The 24820-nt window shown below is 38.2% G+C and overlaps 1 protein-coding gene across 5 annotated transcripts in view; it reads right to left on the bottom strand.

Annotated features, from left to right (window-relative positions):
• ANKS1B (ankyrin repeat and sterile alpha motif domain containing 1B) overlaps positions 1 to 24820 on the bottom strand; it is a 1085637-nt gene that overhangs the window by 624316 nt on the left and 436501 nt on the right. For all 5 annotated transcript variants that reach the window (XM_061125565.1, XM_061125567.1, XM_061125569.1 and 2 more), the window contains exon 12: positions 6374 to 6554. In XM_061125565.1, the coding sequence (XP_060981548.1) occupies positions 6374 to 6554 (181 nt within the window). The remainder of the gene's footprint in view (positions 1 to 6373; positions 6555 to 24820) is intronic.

Here is a 24820-nt window from a genome sequence, read left to right as displayed (position 1 = left end):
GTAGAAATTTAGGTATCCCCAGTAGTGACACAACTTCCAGCTTTCCCTGCCCTTCCACCCCAGGACATACAAGACTGAGGCACAGAATAAACAAAAATTCTAACTCTGCTCTTCAGCATGTTGACCTGCTTGTTCCAAGCAACTCTGTGGATTTAAGATTCTGGTTGCCTGGCTGGACTCCTAGCACTTGGCTGCTCTGTGTCTGGATTGAATTCTTAGTCTAGGTTCTACTTACTGCCTAGACTGTAATAACAGCAATACAAAATGATAATGTCCACATTTTTTAAGTATTTCTGAAGCTACATTAATTAAGCATGATCCTTGTGGCCCAGTGGTAAAGAATCTGCCTGCCAATCCAGGAGACGCAGGTTCCATCTCTGGGTGAGGAAGATCCCCTGGAGAAGGAAATGGCAATCCACTCCAGAATTCTTGCCTGGAGAATCCTTTGGACAGAGGAGCCTGGGGGACTACAGTCCACGGGGTCACAAAAGAATCAGACACGACTTAGCGACTAAACACATCAACAACAATGTGCTTGTACTTTTCATTTAGTTGTGCTGGGTAAGGTATTAGGGAGAGTATTTCTCAAAGAAGGTATTAGTATACTTCCATTCTTATACTGTATTCCATTGGAAACCTCTCTGCTCCCACGCCTCATACTGGAGACTTACGCCCTCAGGTAGGGGGAGGTGATTTAGGAAGGCAATAGATTTAAAAGTCAGACTCCCACTTTAGAATAATCAGAGGTAGGTCAATCAGAGTTAGGTCTGAAGAACTATTGTAATAATATAAGCAAATGGGAAGCCTTCTTCAGAAGGGGAAGGGCTGTTGAGACAGGGAGAATAAGAAAATAGCTCCACCTGTGTATCCCACAACTCCCTTTCTGGGCTGGGCCTGTAGAGGCTGCAGGGTAATAAATAGGCATTACAAGGAAAGAGGGGCCTGTGCTCCAAATCTCATCTGGATTCTGAGTTGGCCACACCTGGCAGAACTTAGTAGCTCCACATACACAGGAGGGACTAGCGAGTTCCTGAGGATACATTTTTCTGAGTCCTCATTATTTTCCTAAATCACAAATGAGCCCCCAATTCCCTGTGGTCTCAGAAGCAGCCGGCTGAGAGCCAAGCAGGCTGCCGCTGGGCCAGCTTGGCAATGGAGAGCTGCCCCGGAGCCTGGGGCAGACAGACGGCAGACACGCAGACCTAGAGGCTCCGCCTGACCAGTGAGGGATGAGCGCAGCTGAGCCAGCCAGTAAGAGCGAGCCCCAGCCAGAATGCGCTCGGCCTAAACTCATCCCTCAAAGGCCACAGGTACACCAGAAAGGATGCCCAAGCCGACTCGCCTACTATCTCTCCTCCAACGCTGCCCACAGGCCGCTTACACTACCCTTGTGTTACGAATTTGAGCAAAAGCTAACTCAAACATTTCCTTGTTTAATTTTTGCCTTCATAGGTTATTCTCCAAGGATGACCTTGCTCCAGGTTCACAAAGAAAACAGGAGCAACATAGACAGTAAGATGCAAATTGGATCACTTCTCTCCACCAACACCATCTCATTGCTCTTAGGTCTCTCATGCTCTTAGGTTAAAAATAAAATTCCAGAAAATAGCCTACAAGGAAGGCCCTGAACCATTGGCCTTCTATTCCCTCTAAAGACTCAGCTCCTGCCACATCTCCCCTTTCTCGGGGACCTGTAGTTTCATGTTAAATTTTTTTTAATTTTAAATTTATTTATTTATTTAATTGAAGGATTAATGCTTTATAGAATTATGTTGGTTTTTGTTTTTTACCACAGAGTTATTTTTTTAAAATATCCTATTCCTTCTTTGAAGAGCAATCTTCGCTCATGATCTTGGCCTAGTTAGGCCCTCTTTGCCTCTCAGAGCCCAACTCTCCCATGGCAAAGCTTTGCAGACCCCCAGATGAGATCATTTGCCTTCTTAGGTACTCTCCCAGCACCCTGAACTTTCTCATGATGCAATGTACCTAGTGAATGTGTTTATTTTATGCTGCCCAAATAAACCGATAGTCTCATTTCAACTCTTTCCACCTAGAATAACAAATTCCCACCTGATTGCATGCGCTAAACCACATTACTAAACCACATTACTCCAACAGCTAACTATATATTTTTATATTTTTTAATATTGTAAAAGTCAATATTTTATTTCTTTGTCAAGCATCTACTAACCTCCCTCTGCTTCTGTGTGATGTGCAATGTGCACAGAAAGGCATGGAGAAAAGCCACGTGATACTAGACGGGAACCAGGAGAAGGAAAGCATAGGAGAGGCACTTCATGAGTGATCAAGAGCTAAGAATATATTTTATTATTAAACATATTGACATTTGATATAAAAATGTTTTTTCTTTTGGCTACTGGTCTACTTAAAGCACTGAATTTAACAAGCAATAATTCAGATAAATTTGTATAATGCACATTCTAAGGCAATAAGCCTTGAAGATGTAATTGCCCATTATTCTCACTAACCCTTAATCCTTCCCCCATATCAGCCCATCCTGAATTCAGCTTGGAGTTCAAAGACCATCTAGCAGCCCAGTTCTGGACTTCATGCTGGCTGGAGTCCAGAGATTTCCCCAGCTGCTGTGTCCAGCGGCTGCTGGAGTAAGCTTCACTCAGCTTTAGGGGCTATATTTCCAGTCAGTGTGAGCTAATTAAAAGGAAAGATTTCATTTGCCTCTCTGGCAATCCCTGAGCAGCACGAAAGGTCCACACCACCTTCTTCATTCTAATTTTAGCTCTCCTCAAACGTTTCTTCTCCTTTGCAGAAAAGCATCCTATGCTGCTATGTACTTAAAAGCTTTTGTTTTTGTTATTTCTCCCATTTGGAAAGGAACACTTTTCCACTTTACTCTTTTTAGATTTTCTCCCTCCCATCAGTTTTATCCAGTAAGAAGTGATAGTTTGAAACTACTAACAGAGCTGGAAATAGTTAGCTACCCAGGGTAGGTACCGTCTTTAGCAGGGACTCAAAGGTGCCAGCTCACAGAACATTTTCATATATGCAGAGCTTTCTGGAAATAGCTTCTCATAAAGAGGAAATATGTTTTATTTACTGGTGAGTGTCAGTTTCTTTTCCCCCAATAATTTACAACACACCTGTCCCTGACAATTTCACTGAGGAACTCGGCACTCATAGGTCATTCACTGTGGGCTAAGACACTGTCAATGTTTTTTGACCAATACGCTTTACTTTCAATAAACATAAAATTATCTCATAGGTTTCTCCCTCTGTGTCCTACCCTACTGAAAAATCAGTCTTAACTATGTACTCAGCTTACCTACTGGGATATCCAATAGCGTTTCTTATCCATAACTAAGCTTTCATTGTAAGAATACCAACTCCATCCTTCCAAAGGTGAAGAGAGCCAAACATCCTTGAGTCACACCTTTGGTCCCTTTCATTTCCTCCAACATTCTCCAGAAGATTTCCTCCTACCTTGTTCCTCCTCAGACTCCTTAGCTGTTGTTGCCTTTTATCATCTCTTTCATCAAGCTCAGGTTTTGATCTTCTATATACATTCACTCCATATCATGTATACAACAATGATGTTCACATTCTTTGTCTTTGAAGACAAACATTCAGCTGCCTACACAACACATCTATTCAGATATCTAATAGGTAGATATTATTTAAAATGAACTCCTGGTAGAAAAGGGAACCTCCTACACTGTTGGTGGGAATGCAAGCTTATATGGACACTATGGAGAACAGTAAGGAGGTTTCTCAGAAAGCTAAAAATAGAGCTACCATATGATCTAGCAATCCCACTCCTGGGCATATATCTATCCAGAGAAAACTCTAATTTTAAAAGATACATGCAACCCCATGTTCATAGAACACTATTCACAATAGTCAAAACATGTAAACAACCTAAATGTCCATCAACAGATGAACAGATGAAGAAGATGTGGTGCATATATACAACAGAATACTATTTAGCCATAAAAATAGTGAAATAATGACATTTGCAGCAACAAGGGTGCAAACTGGAGATTATATACTAAGTGAAGTAAATAAGAAAGAGAAAATTATCATATGATAAAATTTATATGTGGAATCTAAAATATGACACAAATGAACCTACCTACTGAAAGAGAGACAGAGTCATGGATTTAGAGAACAGTCTTGTGTTTGCCAAGGGGGAAGGATTTGGGGAAGGGATGGAGTAAGAGGTTAAGGTTAGTAGACATATACTCTCATAAATAGAATAGATAAACAACAAGGTCCTACAGTATACCTAGAGAACTATATTCAATTTCCTATGATAAATCATAATAGAAAAATATATTTTTAAAATGTGCATACATGTATAACTGAATCACTTTGCTACATAGCAGAAATTAACACAACACTGTAAATCAACTACACTTCAAATTTTAAAAAGTGAACTCTTGATATTTTTCCCTGTTCACCAAATCTGTTCTTCCAAGGACCTCTCTCATGTCAGATGACATTAAGAATCATGCTTACAATTGTTTAGGACAAAAATATTGCAGTTTTCCTTAATTCTTCTCTTTTTTTTCATATACTACATCTACTCTATCAAAAAATCCTACAGGCTTTACCTTAAAAAATATGTCCAACATCCATCAATTTCTCTCCAGCTCCACTGCTTCGCCGTTGACCTGAGCTGACTTCTCTCATCTTACTGGAATGCTACAATAGCCCCCTACTGGCCTTGCTTCCACACTTATCCTCCTTCTCCAGTCCATTCTCAACACAAGAGTTGATGCAATTCTTATAAAATAGAAGTTACATCATGTCACTCTCCTGAAAGACCTGAACTGACTCCCAATTTCACTCTGAGTGAAATCCAAAGTTCTTAAAATGACATATATTAGGTCCTACATGACACATCCCTCTCTTCCTTCTTACTTAAAAAATTCCATATTTCAAAGAATGGCAGTCAGATTTGACTAATCTGCTTAAGCAAGAAATTTTAGGGCTTTTCTTGAACTTTTCTTCCTCGCCATCACACCTCTGATCAGTTGCCATGACCTGTTGATTACTCTTTCCTTGTGTTTCTCAAATCCATTTATATTTTCCACTGCTGATGGCACTGTTGCTTCCTGCCTCCAACCTCACCTCATCTTGAATCTATTTGCTACATATTAATACTTTGGGGATCTTTCTACATATTAATACTATGGTGAGATGGTTGGATGGCATCACCGACTTGATAGACATGAGTTTGAGCAAGCTCCGGGTGTTGATGGACATGATTCTTAAGTTGATACTTAGATTACATAATATACTGCCTAACAAGTAGGAAGTTTTAACTATAGTTCAGGCTACTTTTGAAATGGCTCTCTTTTACATAATAAAAAATTCATTGGTCCACTTATTAAAAGTGCTTTGTAGCAGGAAATTTGTTTGTGAGGTTGTTATGTTCTATTGTGAGGTTGTTCTATTAACACTTGACATTTTTATAATGATTAATTTTTTGTGCATGCAATCATTTATAAAATAAACAGTAGATTTATCCATTAATTTAGATTATGCTTTTAAGTCAAGAAAAGGTCAGCCATCTCGGCATGGGTACAGATGTATAGTTGGCTCTTCCTTTCTTAAAATGACTATAGATTTCATACAATAATAGTATTTAAGAATAAAAAATAATGTTAAGCAATAATGATAGCACTAAATAAAAATATTGTTTCATAGTTTCCAAAATGCTTCACATAAATCAGCTCATTTATTACTAAAACTACCCAAAGAGTAGATATTACCTCCCCTTTCCAGAGGAGCAACTCAAAGATCAGAGAAGTTAAGCAATTTGATGGAAAATATCCAGCAAATCAGTGACAGAACTGACTCAGAAAGTTGTTCTACTTCATTATACACCATGTGCTAATGCCTTTATATGCAGTTTCTTAAATATAACATATAACAAAGCCACCTATGTGTAAGATAACAAAATGCTATTTTTCAAAGTAGATGAAGGCTTATCTTAAACATTTTATTTTGTGAAATTCAAAATTTTACCTTTCAATATAAAACAAATCCTCACTATCCTTCCACATTATTACTAAATATCAGTCTATTCTAAGATTTTTGATGTGACCTGTAGGTGACATAATACATTTGGAAACCATAACAACATGCTATTCAAAACCATTTCTAGTTTTAAAAGGTTAGATTTTGGTTCTGTTTAAAGGTCAGACCTGAAAATATGCTGATGATTACTTTATTCCACACATTTTGGATGGTGCCTTTAAAGTCTTGGCATAAAGTTATGAACAAAAAACACAATGAGATTTGTATGAAGATTCCTCTTAATTCCTCTAACTCATAAAGGCTTTGGTTTTAAAAACTCAAAAATATAGCTGCATAAAATGAACAGCTTTACCTGTATCGCCAGTTTCCGTGTTCTTGACTTCTGTGGTTGCTGCAGAAGAGGTGAGTGGACTAACTGGAGGGTTGGAAGTAAAGCTTGTACACCCTGTAGATGTGTTGATTTCAAAATATTCTTGGTTGTGATTCATTCGATGAAAATCCAAAGAAGACACAATAGATGTTCGTTGTTTAGGCTAAAATAAATAAGCGTGATAAAAGTATTAATATGATCATGCTCATCTTCAGCCCAATTTCCCCATCAGTTTAATCTGATTTTTTTAAGTTACACTGTCTGTTTTTGACACATAAAATATAGTTGTGTTTTACAGAGAGACATTAAATAATCCCTTAATTCAATAATAAAAAATGTTTAATGAAAAAATGTCATGGCATGGTTGATAAAATAATTTAGACTTTTTTGTTAGATTTCTCCAGAAGACTGCAAAAAATACAGTGCTCAGAATTCCTCTTAATGATCAATTCAGAAAGTTGCAATTTTGAGTCACCTTTCATTCATAACATTTACAAAGGATTCTGCATTTGGCAGACCCAGAGAACATAGAGTCTAATAAAGAAATAAAAGGGTCCTTAAAATATGGAATCATAACTAAGGCAGTTCCATTTCTTAATTTTATATATAGTCCAAGGAACTGGGAACATTAGATATTGTCCCCAAGTATCATATGCTGAAATTTCATCATTAAAATGAAGTAAATTTGTATAGAACATTTTTTAGGATCTAAGAATCCACTTGTATTTGTAGTGAGCTTTGATTTCTTTTTTAAGGATTTAAATTAATCCCCAAATAGCAAAAAGAAAAAGTCAATTTAAACATAAATGGTAAAATCATGGAGTAACAGCAGATATAATCTATACCTTTTGTCAGTAATGGATTGTTCCCTATAGCAGTTTTCTGGGTTTTTTCCCACAATTTTAATTATATTCACTTTTTTTTCTTGCCTAGCAGAGGTTCTAACACCACCCTTCAGAAAAACTGCAGTCTTCTTGGCTCTCAGGATTGTATACACTTCCTAATTTAAGTTTTCTTATGTTTTATTCTTATTATCAATGTTCATGAAATATTAACAGTCTCACAAAAATAAGAGATTAAATACAATCTCTTTACAATAAAGTTTATTGTACTTAACTTTCTGCAAAGTACAAAAAGTACAATAAACTTTTGGCTTAGTAACACTTTCACTGCCCTCAAATACTTGCTAATTTTGTCACTGAACTCCACAATTATTTTCCTGCAAAATATTTGTTACCATTTCTCTTCCAGCTCATCATGTTTTTTGAAAAGCAGACATTACTTAGTCTATAATCTAAAATAGCTGATGATATTGAAAATGTGTTTTACAGAGGTTTTTTTTTTTTTACTTAAGGTGTTCAAATCATCATAACATGCTTTACACTTTCACCCTTGCAATATTTTTATAGGAATGGTTAAGAGACATAAATATTGCTATATGAGTGTAAGTCATTTATTATTATGACACATGAACTCAGTAATGCAATTCAAATTAATACCCACATAGGACTCAGTTTCTTTTGAAATATGAAAGACTGGTGTTCAATGTCAGGCTTGATTTCTCATGAAATGTCTGTCCTTGAGGCTACTAAATCTCAATTCACTTTCAATGTTCTTCCTACTAGACTATATAACTGCAATTAAAAACATGGATATGACCCTGGCTCTAATAGAAACACAGGTATGTCATTATCATGGTTTTGTCTCATTGTATTGTATTTTATTTTTGTTTCACTTTGTATAAAGTCAGCAAACCAAATTTATATGATGTACCCTCTCATAAACATTACAAGGATAAAGCCAACTGATGTGTATGACTCCTTTACTTATAAATGTTTCTGAAATACATGTTTCTGAACCTTGATTATCCAATGTTTTAAATCCACTAGAAGTAGAATTTGTTATACAATCAAGCAAGAAAATAAACTATTTTTCTGCATTAATCTATTCTACAAGTATTTGCTAAGTATATACTAAATTGTGGATACCTTGGTAAGCAGTATTATATGAATAAGATGAGGAAGCCATTGTCCCTTTTCTCTGGGTGATTACAGACTTGAAGTGGGAAGAGGGATGGTGCCTGAGAGAAGAAACCAGCAATCCAAGGATTATGTACAGCATAGTACAGCGATAAGCATCACGAGAAGTGCACACAAGATGTAAAAGGTGAGCCTCTACTTTAGAGACAGTTAGGAAAGGCCTCTACAAGCAGGTAACTGATGGCTGAGTTGAGTCTTGTTGAAGTAGTGAGTGAAAGTGAAAGTTGCTCAGTCGTATCCAACTCTTTGCAACCCCATGGACTATACAGTCCATGGAATTTTCTAGGCCAGAATACTGGAGTGGGTAGCCTTTCCCTTCTCCAGGGGATCTTCCTAACCCAGGGATCAAACCCAGGTCTCCCAAAGTGCGGGCAGATTCTTTACCAGCTGAGCCACCAGGGAAAGCAGAGGTGGTAGGAAAACAAAAGAGGATGGGAAGAGGGAAAGTGCAAACTGCAAAAGGTTCAGTATGGGTGCAGAGCAGAGTATGTGACGTAGCGGTGGGTTCACGCTGTGAGATGTCGGATGTTTCAGGGGACAAGTCATGAAGGGCTCTAATGCCATATTAAGGAGTTTGGTCTTTCATGGGACTATTTTAAGAAATCACTGGATGATTTCTAAGCAAGAGAGTTTCATAGTTGGGTTTGTATTTCAATACAATCATTTTAGCAGTTTAAAGAATGAACAGGTAAGGGCAGAGAGACTACAAGAGGAAGAGAGACTACAAGGATATTATTGAATTGAGCCAAGACATAAGGGGGTCCTGAGGTAAAGCAGCTGCAGTAGCATTGGAGATCACAGATACTTTTAGGAGATACTAAGGAGGTTAGTTCTTTAGATCTTGGCATCTGATTGGATGTGAAAGTTGATTTTCAGGGAGGAGTCTAGGGTGACTCATAGATTTCTTGATTGGGTAGATGCCAAAAGATAAGGTTTTTGTGGGCAATATAAATGCATACACTCCTATACCAGAATTACACAAGATGTACTCAGTGGTGGCCACAGGACTGGAAAAGGTCAGTTTTCATTCCAGTTCCAAAGAAAGGCAATGCCAAAGAATGTTCAAACTACTGCACAATTGCACTCATCTCACACGTTAGCAAGTAATGCTCAAAATTCTCCAAGCCAGGCTTCAACAGTACTTGAACCATGCACTTCCACATGTTCAAACTGGATTTAGAAAAGGCAGAGGAACCAGAGATCAAATTGCCAACATCTGCTGGATCATCAAAAAAGCAAGAGAGTTCCAGAAAAACATCTACTTCTGCTTTACTGACTATGCCAAAGCCTTTGACTGTGCGGATCACAACAAACTGTGGAAAATTCTTAAAGAAATGGGAATACCAGACCACCTGACCTGCCTCCTGAGAAATCTGTATGCAGGTCAAGAAGCAACAGTTAGAACTGGACGTGGAACAACAGACTGGTTCCAAATAGGGAAAGGAGTATGTCAAGGCTGTATATTGTCACCCTGCTTATTTAACTTATATGCGAGTACATCATGAGAAACGCTGGGCTGGATGAAGCACAAGTTGGAATCAAGATTGTTGGGAGAAACATAAATAACCTTACATATGCAGATAACACCACCCTTATGGCAGAAAGTGAAGAAGAACTAAAAAGCCTCCTGATGAAAGTGAAAGAGGAGAGTGAAAATGTTGGCTTAAAACTCAACATTCAGAAAACTAAGATCATGGCATCTGGTCCCATCACTTCATGGGAAATAGATGGGGAAAGAATGGAAACAGTGAGAGACTTTTCCTTAGGCTCCAAAATCACTGCAGATGGTGACTGCAGCCATGAAATTAAAAGACGCTTGCTCCTTGGAAGAAAAGCTATGACTAACCTAGACAGCATATTAAAAAGCAGAGACATTAGTTTACGAACAAAGGTCCACCTAGTCAAAGCTATGGTTTTTCCAGTAGTCATGTATGGATGTGAGTTGAACTATAAAGAAAGCTGAGTGCCAAAGAATTGATGCTTTTGAACTGTGGTCTTGGAGAAGACTCTTGAGAGTCCCTTGGACTGCAAGGAGATCCAACCAGTCAATCCTAAAGGAAATCAGTCCTGAATATTCATTGGAAGGACTAATGCTGAAGATTAAACTCCAATACTTTGGCCACCCGATGCAAAGAACCGACTCATTGGGAAAGACTCTGAGGCTGGGAAAGATTGAAGGCAGGATGAGAAGGGGACGACAGAAGATGAGATGGTTAGATGGCATCACCAACGCAATGGACATAAGTTTGAGTTGGCTCCTGGAGTTGGTGATGGACAGGGAAGCCTGGCATGCTGCAGTCCATGAGGTTGCAGAGAGTCGGACACTATTGAGTGACTGAACTGAACTGCACTGATGCCTGTATGCTCTCGGGACTCAGTATAGACTTCTTAGTCTACATGATTATGCAAATCTACATGATATTTCCCTTTCTTTCTTTCTTTGAGCAGAGTACTGTGATTTCACTGTAGCATAGATTCAATCTTCAAATAACATATCAAGAGGAAAGGAGAGAGGTTAATGGAAATTGCAAAGGGAAGAAATCAGTGATTAGTGATCATCTGATCTCATTCTTATTTGGTTATTCAGAACTATCTATAGTTATCATGAGTCAGCTTAAGGAACATTGAGGTAGTGAGGAGCCATTGCCCCAAAGTTTCCTGAGCATCTGAGGTGATAGAAAATGAGAATCATTATATGTTAGTCATGCTCTAAGAAAGGATCAGCAAACTATGGCCTGTGGCCCAAATCTGGCCTGTCTCCTGATAATGAAAATAAAGTTTTATTGGAATACAACTATGTTCATTCATTCACTTATTGTCTACAAGTTCTCTCAACACTGCAATGATGGATTTGAGTAGTAACAGAGGCCATATTATCCACAACACCGCAAATATTTACTGTTTCTTCAGAGAAATTGTTAGCTAATCCCTGTTTTAAGGGATCATTTTACATATCATTTTCGTGCTCAACAAAACCATAAGCATAGATTCTCTTTTACTCCTCAGCCTTATGTGCATTTAGGTTGAGGCCATGTAACTGATTAACTGACTTGTTAGTAGAAGTAAGCCTCCTCCATCCCTCTCTTACTCACCAGATGATGTAGTTTCAAGGTGGAGGGAGGTCAGTCAACCCACCTTGGGCTTTATGAGAGGCTGAAGTAAACATCCTCTATGTGTAGTTTCATCTACATCATCAGTAGGGAGGTCAGTCAACCCACTTTGGGCTTTATGAGAGGCTGAAGTAAACATCCTCTATGTGGAACTACTGAGACCCTGCGTTTGTCTGGGGCGTCCTAGAACTACTTACTGTAACCAGCACAGAATGCAGTGGCTCGGGGAGGTTAAATGATCCACTCAGGGTTACGTAAGCAGTGGGATTTCCCTGGTGGTCCAGTGGTTAAGAATCCTTCTTCCAAGCATGGGAGTCAGGCTGATAGCTGGTCAGGGAACTGGGATGCCACATGCCACAGGGCAAGCGAGCCCACGTGCCATAGCTACAGAGCCTGAGCATGCCACAGCAAAAGGTCCTGCATGGCACAGCTGAGGCCCAACACAGCCAGATGCATGAATAAAAATAAGTAAATAAACACTGAAAGATGAAATAATAGAAAGATTTTAAATTTTTATTTATTTTAAATGGAGGACAATTGCTTTACAATATTGTGATGCTCTTTGCTATACATCAGCATAAATCAGCCATATTCATACGTGTCCTCTCTCTCCTGAACCCGCCTTCCATCTCCCTCTGCACCTCATCCCTCCAGATTACATAAGTACTTAGCAGGAAGAACTTAGATTAGAAAGAATGTTCATGTATTCAGACCTAGAGACAAACAGATGGTGCCTCAAAAACACAAAGGACAGAGGCAGAATTAAAAAGAGATATCTATGGGGGGAAGTAACAGCAATGGGAGAAAAAAATAAATAAAGAGATGGTAGAGATATTAAAAATGGAGGTAAAAGAGGATGAGTCTGGAATATTTGCTTAAACTTTTAATAGATTCTATCTTTTTTAAAAAACTATTCTGATGGAATCCTGCTAAGCCATTCAGTATAAGAAAAAAAATTTTTTTTACAAATTCACTGAAATTACAAATGGAATTTGTCAAATTTCAATGTCTAAAATAAGTGGGGCCTCTAAAATATCTCCCCCACCTTGTGGCCAGCATTCATGTAGCCCTAGCTATAGGGCTTGCTCCCACACATTTTCACTTAACTAGAGTCAGCAAACTATAGATCATGTGCCAAACCCAGGCTTCTGACTATTTGTGTAAAACCTGTGAGCTAAGAATATTTTTACGTCTTCTGATGGCTGAAAAAAAAATAGGAAAATAATAGTGACAGGTGAAAATTATATAAACCCAAATTGCAATGTTTTTAAATAAAGTTTTATCAGAACATAGTCCATGTTCATTCACTTATATGTATTTAATTATACATAGGGAATTCCCTGGTGGCCCGGTGGTTGAGAGTCTGCCTGCCAATGGAGGGGACACAGGTTTGATCCCTGGTCCAGGAACTAGGATTTCACCTGACGCAAGGCAACTGCGCCCTTGCACCACAACTACTGAAGCCCAAGTGCCTAGAACCTGTGCTCTGCAACAAGAGAATCTACTGCAAGAAGAAGCCTGTGCATGTCAACTAGAGAGTAGCCCCTACTCACCGAAACTAGAAAAAGCTGATGGGCAGCAATAAAGAAGCAGCATAGCCAAAAATACATAATATATATATTTTTAAAGTAAATATTGTCTATGGCTGTCTTCACGATATGGTAGCAGAGTTGAATAGTTGCAGCAGAGACCCTATGACTCACAAAGCCTGAACTATTTCGCTCTCTGGTCCTACAGCAGAGAGTAAGTTGGTGATCCCTGGGTGACTGACTAGGGAATATTTCTGAGGACCTCACACTAAGTAGACACATGAATGATCGTGAGTCAAGGCCAGTTACATGGAGGTGCTGGACCCAGCCCAAAATGGAAACATGGGGCTCTTTGCTCCAAAAGCAGGGAGAAGTTTCCCCTTTACTCCATAGTCTTTCTCTAGATCTGCCGTGGTGGCTTTATTTGCCATGTGCTGTCACAGCCCTCGCACACAAGGACACTTACAGGATGAGAGCGACCCTCACAGGCTCCCAGGGGTTCCCCTGCAGCTCAGCGCGTAGACTCACACGTGACATCCCCACACTCAGGCTCTCAGGGCTGTGTCAGCAGTGGCGGGCCGGCTGGGAGACTGGGGTTGGGGGATCAGGTGTTCCTCAGTAATGTGGGGAGGTGGAGGGTGGTGGGACCACGGATGAGCCAAGGCTCCAAGCCCCAGCACATACTCCATTATCCCACTGACTTCACTTACAAAATACAAATACAGAGATAAGAGTTAAGAATTTTAGACAGCTATGCAAGAGTATTAAAATCCAAACATGAGGTTTTCTTAGCATGAAGCCCACTGACACTGCACTGGTCCCACATCAGTGAAGCCAGTGGCATCTTAATTATCGCTACAAATGGACTAATGCGTGAATTTACTGGTGTCACATACAGGATAGCATGCACCCCCTCCCCTTATTTTGGATTCTCGTCATCAATCTGAATCAAGTTCGTAAGAATATGTCTATGCTCTACAGAGATATAAATGAAATGCAGCATTCTGATGCAATGCATGCCAAGTTGCCTCAGTCATGTCCAACTCTTTGCAACCCCATGGGCTATAGCCCACCAGGCTCCTCTGTCAGTGGGATTCTCCAGGCAAAGACAGTGGAGTGGGTTGCCATTTCCTCCTCCAGGGAATCTTCCCAACCCAGGGAATTTAATGGCATTACCATAAACCAGATAGATATGATTCACATATGAATAAAACGAGGGCCCAAAATTCCTAACTAGGATGAGATTTAGGTAATGTTTACATTTACTTCTAAATTTTCTCTAGATTGGAATCTAAGTTTCAAATATCCACTTCTGTTTCCTCCTTTGTTATTTTCAAATTATTTAAACTAATGGACAGTTTTTAAAAAATCCAATTACACTTGAATTTAAGTGGACTTTAAATCATTTTAATTCACTTAATTTAATTATAAACAGACCTCATCAACCTTATAATAAAATGTCAAATAGGACTCAGCAAAAAGAAAAAGTGGTGCTAACAAAAGTCAATAATGACATTAAATTATCCAAGCAAAACTGAGGTTCAAAATGAGTTCCCAGAGAAGATGGATGAATGTCAGAAAAACAATGAGTGGTGTTAGCAGAAATGAGCTTCCCTGGTGGGTCACATGGCAAAAAGTCCACCTGCACTGCAGGAGACGCGGGTCTGATCCTTGGGTTGGTAAGAGTCCCTGGAGAAAGGAGTGGTTACCCACTCCTGTATTCTTGCCTGGATAATTCCATGGATAGAGGAGCCTGTAGACCACAGTCCATAGGGTCGCAAAGAGTTGGACATGACTGAGTGACTAACACTTTCACTTTCATCAGCAGAAATACCTGGAGATGATAGACTTCCTAGACACTGGCCCATTGATAAATTACATCAACACAAAGCAATATGCTGTCAAGTCACTGGCAAAAATAATTAGATGCTTTCTTATCATTTTTAAATGGGGATGAGGTGGGGAGGTAAAAACGAGAAGCTAGACCAGTGGTGTTTTCTTTTAGGATTTTAATCAACTTGAAATATTTTGTGTATCTGGTATATGGTGACAGTTTTAATTCTAAGTAATTTTTCCACCACTGTCCCAATACTATCATTTTTTTCTTTACTGATTTAAAATGCCACCTTTATCATGTACTACATTTCTAAATATACACTGGGTTTACATTTTTGTTTCTACTGTATTCCTATTTATCTATTTCCTTTCTTAATTACTGTTGTGGCTTCTCCTCCTACTTGTAGAGTTCATAATAAATGGATACTGAATCTCTATAATCTTTCTTGTTTTATACTCTGAGATATTCTACTATTTGATGTTCTATAATTTATTCAAAAAATTCTACCATTAGCCATGTGTCAGGCACTGTTCTAGGCTTTTAAGAATACATCAGTGAACAAATAAGATAAGGCTTGAAACATTTACACATGTTATTAGAACTTCAGAGGTGATTATCCTATATTTAATTTTCAATAATTTTTTTGTTTTCTAAGTTAAAAAAAATGATTTCCATTAAAAAAAATAGCCTGTTCTTTTCTGAGTTAAATAACCTCCCAAATCATTCTGAGGAAACCAATTTCAATCTTTCTCTGGCATTAATTTTTGTTTCCTGAAAGATCATTTACTCTATTCATTGATCTTGGTTCCTTTCTTTTTGGTTGTTAACTCTCCTCAAATATTTGGCGTTCTTGGTAAACCACTTTTGATTACGTAGGATACTGCTTCATTTCTCTCTCCTGCCCCAGTTCCCACAGTAGGGGCTTTAGCTGACTTCACCTTACTGAGACAGGTATTACCATGTGGCAGGAAAATAAAGCCAACTGCTTCACGTTGAGGTCATGCTGCTGAGGTATTTTATTTGCCCAGACTAATCCCTAGCTGATATCACATTGATTATATTCTTTGCAGCCAAAGATGGAAAAGCTCTATACAGTCAGCAAAAACAAGACCAGGAGTTGACTGTGGCTCAGATCATGAACTCCTTATTTCCAAATTCAGACTTAAACTGAAGAAAGTAGGGAAAACCACTAGACCATTCAGGTATGCCCTAAATCAAATCCCTTATGACTATACAGTGGAAGTGAGAAATAGATTTAAGGGACTAGATCTGATAGACAGAGTGCCTGATGAACTATGGACAGAGGTTGGTGACATTGTACAGGAGACAGGGATCAAGACCATCCCCATGGAAAAGAAATGCAAAAAGGCAAAATGGTTGTCTGAGGAGGCCTTACAAATATCTGTGAAAAGAAGAGAAGTGAAAAGCAAAGGAGGAAAGGAGAGATATTCCCATTTGAATGCAGAGTTCCAAAGAATAGCAAGGAGAGATAAGAAAGCCTTCCTCAGCGATCAGTGCAAAGAAGTAGAGGAAAACAACAGAATGGGAAAGACTAGAGATCTCTTCAAGAAAATTAGAGATGCCAAGGGAACATTTCATGTAAAGGTGGGTTCAATAAAGGACAGAAATGGTATGGACCTAACAGAAGCAGAAGATATTAAGAAGAGGTGGCAAGAATACACAGGAGAACTGTACAAAAAAGATTTTCACAATCCAGATAATCATGATGGTGTGAGTACTCACCTAGAGTCAGACACCTTGGAATGTGAAGTCAAGTGGGCCTTAGAAAGCATCACTACGAACAAAGCTAGTGGAGGTAATGGAATTCTAGATGAGCTATTTCAAATCCTAAAGGATGATGCTGTGAAAGTGCTGCACACAATATGCCAGCAAATTTGGAAAACTCAGCAGTGGCCACAGGACTGGAAAATGTCAGTTTTCATTCCAATCCCAAAGAAAGGCAATGCCAAAGAATGCTCAAACTATGGCACAATTGCACTCATCTCACACGCTAGTAAAGTAATGCTCAAAATTCTCCAAGCCAGGCTTCAGCAATATGTGAACTGTGAACTTCCAGATGTTCAACCTGGTTTTAGAAAAGGCAGAGGAACCAGAGATCAAATTGCCAACATCCGCTGGATCATCGAAAAAGCAAGAGAGTTCCAGAAAAACATCTATTTCTGCTTTATTGACTGTGCCAAAGCCTTCAACTGTGTGGATCACAGTAAACTGTGGAAAATTCTGAAAGAAATGGGAATACCAGACCACCTGATCTGCCTCTTGAGAAACCTATATGCAGGTCAGGAAGCAACAGTTAGAACTGGACACGGAACAACAGACTGATTCCAAATAGGAAAAGGAGTACGTCAAGGCTGTTTATTGTCACCCTGCTTATTTAACTTATATGCAGAGTACATCATGGGAAACGCTGGGCTAGATGAAGCACAAGCTGGAATCAAGATTGCCGGGAGAAATATTAATAATCTCAGATATGCAGATGACACCACCCTTATGGCAGACAGTGAAGAGGAACTAAAAAGCCTCTTGATGAAAGTGAAAGAGGAGAGTGAAAAAGTTGGCTTAAAGCTCAACATTCAGAAAACTAAGTTCATGGCATCTGGTCCCATCACTTCAAGGGAAATAGATGGGGAAACAGTGGAAACAGTGTCAGATTTTATTTTGGGGGCTCCAAAATCACTGCAGATGGTGATTGCAGCCATTAAATTAAAAGACGCTTACTCCTTGGAAGGAAAGTTATGACCAACCTAGATAGCACATTAAAAAGCAGAGACATTATTTGCCAACAAAAGTGCATCTAGCCAAGGCTATGGTTTTTCCAGTGGTCATGTATGGATGTGAGAGTTGGACTGTGAAGAAAGCTGAGCGCTGATAAATTGATGCTTTTGAACTGTGGTGTTGGAAAAGACTCTTGAGAGTCCCTTGGACTGCAAGGAGATCCAACCAGTTCATCCTAAAGGCGATCAGTTCTGGGTGTTCATTGGAAGGACTGATGCTGAAGCTGAAACTCCAATACTTTGGCCACTTCATGAGGAGAGTTGACCCATTGGAAAAGGCTCTGATGCTGGGAGGGATTGGGGGCAGGAGGAGAAGGAGACAACAGAGGATGAGATGGTTGGATGGCATCACCGACTCGATGGACATGAGTTTGGGTAAATTCCGGGAGTTGGTGATGGACAGGGAGGCCTGGCGTGCTGTGATTCATGGGGTCGCAAAGAGTCAGACATGACTGAGCAACTGAACTGAACTGAACTGAATCCCTAGCTAAATCCAACACCATTTGTTTTTATCTTCCAAAAGTTCCCAAACGCCTCTAATAGCATCACTCCCTGCTTTTCATCACTGCCGTGGGGTGCTCAGTAGTGTCCAGCTCTCTGTGACTCCGTGGGCTGTAGCCTGCCAGGTCCTCTGTCCATGGGATTCTCCAGGCAAGAATATTGCAGTGGATTGCCATTTCTTACCCCAGGGGATCTTCCTGACCCAGGGACTGAACTCTAGTCTCCTGGGTTTCCTGCATTGACAGATGGATTCTTTACCACTGCGCTATAGACTTATTCTTATTTTAATATTTATTTTACCATTTTAATTGCTGTAGGGAAGAAGATGCAAATACTTGGGCTCAGTTATGTATATTGAGTTAGAATCTCATATTTCTGTCCATCACTTTTAAAACAGCATAAAGACGGGATATGAGAGAGCGAAGACAATACTACAGTAGAAAGTAGATATTATTAAACCTATTATTACATGTCATGCAAATTGGAAGCAGTTTATATTTTCTTTCTTTGTAGTAAGAGGAAAAAACTTTAAAATGTCCAATTTTTATCATGAATACAATAGTTAATAATGATTAAGACCTTTTTGTAAAGATACAGATCTTATCTTCAGGCAAGCAAAATACTATTCCTCTCCTCTATAGATAGATTATGGCTGAAGAGGGGAAAAAAGGTGCCACCATGAGGAGGAAGTTAAAGTCAATGTGAGTCAATATTGCGTGCCTAAGAAGAGTAGACATTCTTCCAGGAGCTTGAGATTTGTTATCTAATTTAAACGTAAAAGGCTAGTATTAAAAGTAACTATGACTCTTTCCATTTTACAATGAACTTGATATTTAAAGATAGCCTCACAGTATAAAAGTAGGAGAGCTAAAACTATAACACAGATCTATGGAATTTAAAATTGATTGCATTTATCCCCCAGGACATCACACTAAAGGTTAAAAAAAAAAGGAAACATAAAGCTACAAGCAGAGACAAGAGCCTCACAGTTCTTGAGTGCCTCGCTTCACATCAATGAGCGATTTTCCTACTCTTCAGTCTAACGACAGCATTGAGTTTTTAAAAACCATTGTTTTAAAAGGTGTTGAAAAAAGCACAAGTGTGTGGGAAATAGGAACAAAGAGAATCTAAATCAGTTACGTTTTAAACTCTTAGAGACACAAGGTGTTTTATTGAAGGGCAGAATTTTTAAAAATATTCATATTTCCTGCTTTTATGTCAGCAATTAATTTAATTTTTGTGTGGAGATATTTGGCTATGGATAACATATATATTCATCTTCCAATAAAAGAGAAAATGGTAAAACTGTTAGTGTATTCCTAGTATTCAACATATATAATCATGAGTGTAAAACTTTGTAAGTAATCTATAATACATATTTCTTCATAAGAGTTAGTTTCCTCATACAAGGTATTCAAACTTTAATTGGAAAGACTCCGCAGCCATGAAAGGGTAATAAAGCTGTGATTTTTTATTCTAATTTTCTTTTATAAAAGTGTTAAGTAGCTCGGGCTCAGTGCAGACAGTGAATAACTTTAGCGCCTTTAACCTCTAAACCATGAGGTTTATTTTTATAGAAGATTCTCCCAGCATTAAAATAGTCATGACGATCTTGCCAAAAATATTTTTTGAATTAGGCACACCAAATATCTATGTATTAATATTTCAAAGATGCTGAAATCAAATTCAAATGTGTCCAAGATTAAAAATAAAGCCAGCTTTATTTCCCAATTTAGTTTCTTTAAAAAAATAATTTAAAATGACTTGTTTCAGTCCAAGAACAGCAGGAAGTTTAATTACGCAATGGATTATAAATGATGTGTCCTGAGCAGCCAAAACAGGAAACTCATAACACTGTGTGAACAAAAGAAAAATTTTTTACAAATAAAGGTGCATGCTGCTTTTATTTTTACAGCTCAATTTTTTCAACTAATTGTTTGGAGATAATTGTAGATTCACATGCAGTCGTAAGAAATAATACAGAGAAACTGCTTGTGACCTTTTCCTGGTTTCCCCCAAATATATTTAACATCTTGCAAAACTATTGTGTGTGTGATGCTCAGTCGTGTCTGACTCTTGTGACCCCATGGGCCACAGCCGGTCAGGCTCCTCTATCCATGGTATTTCTCAGGCAAGAATACTGCAGTGGGTTGCCATTTCCTTCTCCAGTTGTGTGTATACAGCACTGTATAAGTTTAATGTATATAACACAATGATTTAACTTATCTACATCATAAAATTATCACCACAATAAGTTTAGTGATCCATCATCCACTACAAAATAAAAGAAAGCAATAATTTTCCTTGTGATGAAAACTAAGGATTTATTCTCTTAACAACCTTCACATATAACATACACTATGTTAATTATATTTATCATATTGCACTTTCACCCTTCATACATAAATGTCATAAGTGGACGTTTGTACCTTTTGACTATTTTCATCCAACTCCCTCTTCCCTGACCCCCTGCTTCTAGTAACACAAATCTGATCTCTTTGTCTATGAGTTTGCTTGTTTTTCAAGTATAATTGACCTAAAATACTCTGTAACTCCTGGTGCATAGCATAGTGATTTGATATTTATCTATGTGTCAAAGTGATCGCTATGCTAAGTCCAGTTGCCATTCATTACCATGCAAAGATGCTATGTTATTAATGAGTATATTCCCCACACAATACATTTCATATCCAGCGGTGCCTTTATTTTGTAGCTGGAAGCTGGAAGCTTTTAATACCCCTCACCTACTCCTCTTAACCTCCCCATGCCCTCCCCTCTGGCAGCCACCAGTTTGTTTTCTGTATCTATGACTCTGTTTCTGTTTTGTTATGTTTGTGCATTTGTTTTGTTTTCAGATTCCACACATAAATGAAATCACACAGCATTTGTCTTTCTCTGTCTGACTTAGTTCAGTAGCATAAATGCCCACTGAGTCCATCCATGTTGCACAAATGGCAAGATTTCATATTTTTTATGATTAATATTCCACTGTATGTGTGTAGTGTCTTGTCTTCTTATCCTTTTATCTATTGATGAGTACTTAAGTTATTTCTATAGCTTGGCTACTGCAAATAATGCTACAATAAACATAGGAGTGTATATATCATTTTTAAATTAGTATTTCCATTTTCTTTGGATACACAGGAGTGATATTGCTATGTTATATGGTACTCCTATTTTCAATTTTTGGAGGAAACTTCACACTGTTTTCCATAGTGGTTGCATGAACTTACACTTCCAACAACAATGTACAAGGGTCCCCTTTTCTACACTTCCTTGCTAACGCTTATTATTTGTTGTCTTCTTGATAACAGCCATTTTGACAGAAGTCAGGTGCTATCTTATCCTGGTTTTCATTTTCAATGTTTATTTCGTATCCTCTGACCTTACTGTAGAATTTTTTGTAGATTCTTTGGGATTTCCTGCATAGGCAATTTTATCCTCTGCAAATAAAAAAAGTTGTGTTTCTTCCTTTCTCATCTGTATGTCTTTTATGTCTTCCCCTTTCTTTCCCCCTCTTTATTGTACAGGCTAGAACCTCTAGAACAGCGGTGAAAAAAGAAGACATCCTTACCTTGTTTTTGATCTTAGAAGGAAAACATTCAAATTTTCACTATTAAATATTATATCAGCTGGTGGGTTTTAGTAGGTGTTCTTTATCAAGTTGAGGAAGTCCTCCTCTATTTCTCTCTTTTGATAGTTTTTTTTTTTCCTTAATCATGAAAAGGAACTGTTGAAAACTTTTTCTGCTTCAATTCACATGATCCTATGTTTTTTCTTCTTTATAGATTTTCAAACACTGATCCAATCTTGTATTCCTGGAATAAACTCTATCGGTCATAGTGTATAATTCTTTGCATATATTGTTGAGCTCTATTTAAGCAATTTTGTGTCTGTATTCATGAAGGATATTGCTCTATAATTTTTACTCTTTTGTTGTTGGGGTTTTTATTTGTCTGTTTTCCTTTAAATGTACTGCCTGGTTTGGTATCAAAGGATAGTTTACAATTAGAATTAATCCTTTAAATGTTTGTTATAATTCTCCAGCAAAATCATGTGAGCATGGAGATTTTTTGAAATATTAAAAAAATCATGAATTCAATTTCTTCAGTAGCTATAGAACCATTCACATTATCTTTTTAATATTGGGTGAATTGCAATAGTTTGTGTTTTAAGAAAAATTGGTTCATTTAACCTTAGTTGTCAAATTTATTTGGGTAGAGTGGCTTGTAATATTCCTTTATTAAACTTGATGTCTATAGAATTTGTGATGATATTCCCTGTTTATTTCCTGATACAGGTAATTTGTGCCTTTCTTTTTTCAGTTTCAGTCTAAAAACAGCAGGAAGTAATTACATAATAATTTACAGAAGTATTTAAAATAGCTGCCCTGAAAACTATAAGGAGCGCCTAAAGAAGCAAGCTGTAAGGAGAGTCTGGTGGGAAGTGAGGGGCACAGATCCTGGTAGAACATCCCTAAAAAGCCACCCATCACTGATTTGGAGGAATGAAGACTCGAGGCCATGATGGATCATGGAGCTGGGGAGAAAGCACACTCCAAATAATCTCTACTACTCAACTGTGGATAAGCAATTTTAGAAAGCATATTTATTAGGAGGTACAAGATACACAGAGGTGACTTTATCAAGCAGAAAGTTAAGAGGTTGTTGGTAGTTTGAATAGCAGGCAACAGATAGCAACTTTGGAGAAAGAAACTGTTCATTAAATACATTTAAACCCAAATGAAACATAAAGTTGGGGATCAGTGTTAGTTCATGGAGTGGCTCACTAAACAAGAGAAAATCAGCAGGAAATAATTTTTCTTCTGGGATTGCTCAAGGTTGACTTTGCCATCTTCTCCATTTACCAGGTTAAAGAATATTATTAACAATATTAACTAAAAGACAGACATAGTGCTTTCCCTTATGGACCTCATATTCTAGTGAACAAGATAGACAAGGAGTGGAAACGTGAAAAGTGCTATGAAGGAGTTAGAGGATGCTAGGAAGACAGAGATGTGGGATCTGAACTAACTTGGGGTGTAAGGAACAGCTTCTCTAAGGAAATGTCATTTTAGTTGCCATCTGAAGGAGGTGTATTTATTTCAGGGAAATATTATAAGCAGGAAAACAGAGTTTGTGATTTCTATATGTTTATTATGGATTATGTACTTCATCAATATAAAAATTCTACTTGCTCCTAATGCATTTTATCTAGAATTCTACTTTGTCTGCTTTAAATATTTTTGACAGCTGCATTTTATTTTGCACATAATAAATGCTTTTTCTACTTTAAGTTTTTGGCATTTTTTTCTTTATTTTCAAAATTATGTGTCACTTTCAAACATCATAATTTAGAGTTTGCATTTTGATGGAACAATCTTCTCAAAATGGAACTCTTTAACTCATTTACATTCACTAAATGTAAGGGCCCTGATTAATCTCACTCTATCATCTTATTTTATAGCGTTTATTTTTGCCTTTTTCTATTTATTTTTTTATTCCTCCTCCTTCTCCTTCCCCTCTCCTTCCCTCCTTTCCATCCTCTCCTCGTTTCCTTCTTTCTTTCTTAAGCAACTTGGATATTCTAATTGTTGTACAAGCAGTAGTAGCTTTAAAATCCCCCATGTCATCAAACACTGTCCTACCTTAAGGATTATCTGGAAAATACATGAAAAATTATATAACTATAATGTGCCATGGATATTGTCCCCTCTTGGGACCTTTTACAGACTACATCTTCACTTTCCAATATAACTCTCCCATGCAAGTAGAAGAGCAAGATCAAAGCTGAGAATCAAAACTGTGTGATAAATAGGAAGACCATCTCCATCTTCCAGAAGCAAACACCAGCAACAGCAAAAAGGATAATGCTTGTGCTAAGTATGCGGTGGTTTTCACTGGTATCTTCACACGCTAGAGAAGACTGAAGCACACTTAAAGAATAGAGCCAAGAGGGTCATCATCTCTGCCACTCTATCAATGTCCCTGTCTTTGTGATTATAATGAACCATGAGAACTGTGATAATTCCCTCCAGATTGGTAACAGTGCTTTCTGTATCACTATCTGCTTTGCTTGCTTCCCCTGCCAAGGTCATTTATGACAACTTTAGCATTGCAGAGGGACCAATGACCACATCACTGCCCATATAAGAGCACGGGTAGCAAACTTGTACGATGGCCATATTGTTGCCCAATATATTGTCACTGCATCCACTGACCACCGACACTGCCAAGACTGTGGATAAGCTGATCCATGTTCAATGGCATGACCTTGCAAGTCCCTACCAACATGTTTATCAAGGATCTGATCTGGATAATGTATTAGTTATCAGGTGTCAGAGGGACTCCTAAAAGGAAGGGCATTCTGGACTATACTAAAGACTGAGTTGTCTGTCTCCTGTGACTTTAATCCTCTCTTTTGCCTCAGATGCTAAGGGCTGGTGTGGTCCTTAAAGACCATTTTTAAAGCCATTTCCTGGCATGATCGTGAAGTTGGACTCAGAAATGGTGTGACTCCTGGACCACCAACTTCAGTAAAAGTGCCAAAAGAAAAGGGACCCTCATCTGCAGTGGAGACTCTCTCCATTTTAATTTCCCAACTCTCTGAAAATTTCCC

The sequence above is a fragment of the Dama dama genome, chromosome 22, assembly GCF_033118175.1.
Source record: "Dama dama isolate Ldn47 chromosome 22, ASM3311817v1, whole genome shotgun sequence".
NCBI lineage: Eukaryota > Metazoa > Chordata > Mammalia > Artiodactyla > Cervidae > Dama > Dama dama.
The sequence above is the reverse complement of the archived record's forward strand: the minus strand, read 5'-3'. Positions and strand labels throughout refer to the sequence as shown.